At 40.3% G+C, this 5,000-nt stretch overlaps 1 protein-coding gene across 1 annotated transcript in view; it reads left to right on the top strand.

Annotated features, from left to right (window-relative positions):
• The first annotated feature begins 3,381 nt into the window (after positions 1 to 3,381).
• Positions 3,382 to 5,000, top strand: part of LOC144057899 (syncytin-A-like) — a 2,243-nt gene continuing 624 nt past the window's right edge. Inside the window, exons 1-2 of the mRNA XM_077575903.1 lie at positions 3,382 to 3,743; positions 4,486 to 5,000. The exon at positions 4,486 to 5,000 is cut by the window's right edge and continues 624 nt beyond it. Coding sequence (XP_077432029.1) covers positions 4,494 to 5,000 — 507 coding nt within the window. The 5' untranslated portion in view covers positions 3,382 to 3,743; positions 4,486 to 4,493. The remainder of the gene's footprint in view (positions 3,744 to 4,485) is intronic.

Below are 5,000 nucleotides of genomic sequence, written 5' to 3'. Positions count from 1 at the left end.
ATGTTGGCAAATATTCGAGATATGAAGGAGGAACAGAGCCAAGTCGGATGGCGACAGCGTAATTAACTTGAGAAGGAAGTGAAGGAAGTGGAGAAAGATAGACGAGGCATTCACCAATCGGCAACTATTGCTACTGCGCTGGCAGCGATAAAAGAGGAGTTTGTGTTGTGTGTGAGTGTGTTCTGGGTCTAGTTTGGTGAGTTGAAACTGTGAATATGTGAAGCATGTGTGAATTGTGAGTTTAAAGGGGGGATTTGATTTCTTCTTGGTTTTGTGTTTTTTCTCCTCACTGCCTTTGTGGTGATGAGAAAAGTGCAGAAGTTAAGTGAATGGAAGTGTAAGTTTGTTTGAGACAGTGATTTTTAAGTGTAGGAAAGAAAGAAAAAGACGGGTGGAAAGTAATTTTTTCCCTCCAAAATCCTTTGTCCTCAAAAAAAGGGTGAAAAAGAATGGTAAGCAGGAAATCTGCATATTTTGAAAGTAGGGGAGAATTCTGCCTTTGTCTGTGACAATTTTTAAAACTCTTCCCCCCACGCTTGATTAGGGACTAAAGGTCTGAGAGGATGGGGGCCGTGAGCTGCTGTTTTAAGAAGGTGGTGATTTGTACTGTTGTCTGTTAAAATTAAATTAAACTAAATAAAAAGGACAGGGGGTGTGATAAGTTTAGTCCTCTCTCCCATTGTCTCCATTTGGGAGACTTGTAGTCTGTTGTGTGTGTAAATAGCAGGGGTCTTCTAATGCTAGTCTGTTAAAATCAAATTGTTCCTGTTATGCGGAAGGATATAGAGGTCTAGGTGTTAACTACAGGCCACTATCATATTATTTTTAAAATCAGATCTGTGTAATATAGTTGAATAAGTAATAAAACCAAATTTTAATTGAAATAGACTTTTCATTTTTGATTTTTATATTTCCCCTGCATCTCTGATAACTTATTCGTAGGTGTGAAAATTATTTAACCTTTGTCCTTATCTGAGTCCCATTCTAGAAGTCTGAGGAGCCCTGAAATTCAAAAGGACTTCCATCCAAGTGGCCAGGGTGACTGACAGCTGTCACATGTTTCTTAAATTTGAGGTAACACGTAATGAAGATGTTTATGGTAGACATATGCGTAAATATAGTATTACTACTTGCTATAGTGTAGTGATCAAATTCAAATAAAACCACAAAATGAATAAATTAGGGGTTTGAAAAACAAAATATTTTGGGGGAATTTTCTATTTTATTTTTTCTTGGAAATTGAATGACAACAAGCAGTGTTCTCTTGCTGTGACAACAAGCAGTGTTCTCTTGCTATGATCTCATCTCCCTCTGTCTGTTCCGAGTGTATAAATGTTTCAGGCAGGTTCAATCTTTGACTGAAAGGTGTTTCACTTGGGTGACTCAACCAAAAAGTGCTGGAAATGGAATGAACAGCATTCTCCTGCTATGCTTGATGTTCAGAGTGGAAGGCGAACTGAACAATGGTCACTTTCGGGGGGGAAGTGACCACACGGACTGCGAAAAGGATGGTACACTGTAAATCCGCTCGTCCTGTGACTGTTCAATGACTCTTATGCATTGTTTGAGCATAATGTCCAGCAACTTTTTGAGCAGACAGGATTATCATCGATTCTGCCATGATGAACTTTTCCTGAGAAGTCCAGTACACAAAGCCCAGTGCCCGCTTTGAACTTTGCCCTGCATAAACTGCTATCGACAAGGACAGGAAGGAATATGAACTCCAGTTGTGGACTCAAAGTTTTGGAATCATCTGAGTTTGGTGCCTGAGGTCGTATGTTGTATTCTGTTTGTAGACATTTGCACTCTGTACTATGTCAGAAGGGAAGATGTGATCTATAGCAACGCAGTTTCGGAAATTGAGAACAGCTTATGTGAATTAGGGTAGTACAAAATTCATTCTAATCTTTAAATACTATATTTTCCGTTGTTTGATGCTTGTTGAATTTGGCCTTCTATTTTTTTCCCCATTTCTCTTTTATAACTTTGGCTTCTCAGAGTGGACTCAGATATGGAACACTTACGGCGAATTTGCTGGTTAAATTTTTAATTTTTGATTTAGGTCGCAGCACTGATTTTTAATTGGGTCATGATCTGCAAAGTTCCCTGCTGTGTTTTTACAAAGCCCCCACTACTCTGTAGAAGAGGTGAGGTTAGTTAGCATTTTAAGAATACTTTTTGGTTGGTTTAAAGTAGGGATTTTGTTTTGTTTTTCTGATTATAACTCGTTTCTTTTACTAGTTGAGATGGCAGATATTTGGAAGATTTGTGACCTGCAATAGATTAATGGGGTTGTTTAAAAAAAAAAAAAAAGATTTTCTTCTCTTCCTGACCCCAAAAGTCCTCCGCTGCAGTATCTTAATTTACATCTGCTTGAGTTGTTTTTCTCACTTTAAGTTACCTGAACAGGATTCAAATTTACATTACAAACTCTTGCCTCAAAGGCTTTTGTTTTGATGGCTCATGGCTAGCTCAGCTGGAGATCTTTTTATAGTTCTGGTGTTGGCCAAATTGTCACAATTTGGTTGTTTTTTTCTAATCTACAGGACACAAGGTGTCTGTTTTTTTCCTCTTTGAAGCAGCAATTTGGAAGCGGCTGCAGTTTTCACATTCAGGTCTGAAATGATCAAAATTGATCTTTATCAGATGGGGGAATGACTGGTCTGTCTGTGTATGGTTGAAAAGGAAGTCTGATGTGAGAATGACTGGTCTGTCTCTGTATCAAAAGGAAGTCTGATGTGAGAATGATTGGTCTGTCTGATGTGAGAATGAAGTTTGGTGTGAGGAATTTACAGGCGAAGAATGGAGCGAGAATGGAGAGGATTTGACTTGGAGGAAAAGTAAGTTCTACAAAGATGACAAAAGACGACCCTTATAGCAGGAATACGGTAAGTATGTTCCATCTCAGAAACGATTGAAAAGTATAATTTCTAGAGCCCATGGAATATGCCATTTAGGTGTGGAAGGAACATTGACACACCTGGGTGACATTTTTTCATGAGACAAGTTGTTAAAAATGAACTGCGGTGTTTATTTAAGGTATAAGTATAAATCTCTTCTCAGACTGTTCATGGCCCGGCCGGACATGAATAGTTCTGAGTTAAGATGATGTTGTTTTTAAATGATTTACACTGCTATAATAAGAAACCAGCGTTAAAAATACAGAAATTTGATGTACGACAAAGGGCAACATTATGCTCAGGCATTGGAGCTGTGGATTGAGACCACAGGTAAACACCCAAGCAGCTACCCTGAAGCTGAGATGATGTTCAGGACGGCGATGCTGAACGGCCTCCCAAATGAGGTGCAAGCGATTATGATAATTGAAACTAAAGGACAAAAGTGGTACCATTACTCACAGTTGCGCAAGGCCCCAGACTTTGTGCCTGCCAATGGTGAGCTTAAAGATTGACTGCCCGGACGGGCAGGTCAAGAGAGGGAATGTGACGATGGCGAGAATTGGATCAAAATCGGACTCGGAAGTGTCTGAACAAAAACGACGACGATGCAAATGTTTAACTTTATTGACTATTTTGTTTGCAGGCTTGTGCTTTGTGTGGACTATGTTAGCGTTTGAACATATGGTGTGGGATGATAGAAGTGATGGAACGAAAGGAGAACGAGTGATGGTGTATCATTCCTGTAATGGAACAGTATGGTATGAAGCAGAGCAAGATGGTGGTAAGACGCTGACACAGACACAACAACTACTGTTAAATCTGAAGTGTAAACAACCGACACAGGTGAACACTTGGGTGCCAATTTTCAACTGGACTCAACAATGGCTTGATTTGTTAGATAAATTGGACAATTATCAACCACAGTACCAGGACTGGTCCTTGGTACGCCCACAGGAACCTAGAAGGAGAAGAGAGGTAAAGTCAAAAAATAAGTGGGAGAAAAAGGGCTACCAGCATTGGATGATAGGCTGGGCATATAATAATTCGGTGAGAATAACAGTGGCCCCTAATACGAAGACCCAAGTAAATATACCAATAAAGGCACTGAGAGGGTTTCGGGAAGCGTAGTATACACCAGTGGAGGCAGTCATGTCACTAGTAACTGGAGACATGTTCCCTGGTTACTGGTGGTATATGACAGCACATGTGACAATGTGGGGATGGGATGCCGTGGTTACCACACAGGCGGGTGATTATTGGACACCGTCAAAGAATAAAATTGCTAAGTATTTCCATAATAAGATTCTCCTAAGAAAAGAAGGGGAGATATTGAAATTGACAATTGCAATGGGTAATAAGTCAATTGTGCCACCACACCAAGAAGTGTTAGTGCTAAACACATCATGTTGGGGGTTTAAGTTGTGGGCATATTCGTCTGGAAAAGATCCATATTTTCCAATTATCATTTGTGAAGATGGGACTATGACAAAAGGGGAAGCACCAGTGTTAAATAATTATACCCATCAAACGGGTACCACGGCCAAAACAATGACAACAGTGGATGACTGGTTTACGAGTCACACAGGTATTTCTATGGTCACTAATAATTGGCTCCTGATGGCTGAACAGGCCGCTAAGAATACTAACGAGGATTGTTTGGTATGTTTAGGTGCAAGACCAGTTTTGAAAATCATGGCAGCAACTGTTGTATCCAAAACCTGTCTCTTTGGTTTCCTGTATAACAAAACTCTCCAAGGAAAGTGCAGCCAATTGGATTCGGCCTTTCCACTGACAAATATGGAAAAGCAAAAGCCCATTTTTGACATCCATGTTGCACAACAAAATTTTACCTGCCTAAAGTTACATGGGAGTGGCCCTGGGATTGGAAACATCCAGGAGTCATGGTGTAATGAAAATGTGTCTTTGCCAGCAGGAATCCCTCTCGCTCGTGCTGATGTTTGGCTGTGGTGTGGAGCAAAAGTGTTGTACGATAGGCTTCCCACCAATGCCTCAGGTAAGTGCGCCCTAGTAACGCTGATCATGCCAATTAGTGTGACAGCATTAGACATGGCTAGGATAAATTGGGAAGGAGTTAGACAG

The sequence above is a fragment of the Vanacampus margaritifer genome, chromosome 1, assembly GCF_051991255.1.
Source record: "Vanacampus margaritifer isolate UIUO_Vmar chromosome 1, RoL_Vmar_1.0, whole genome shotgun sequence".
NCBI classification, from domain to species: domain Eukaryota; kingdom Metazoa; phylum Chordata; class Actinopteri; order Syngnathiformes; family Syngnathidae; genus Vanacampus; species Vanacampus margaritifer.
The sequence above is the reverse complement of the archived record's forward strand: the minus strand, read 5'-3'. Positions and strand labels throughout refer to the sequence as shown.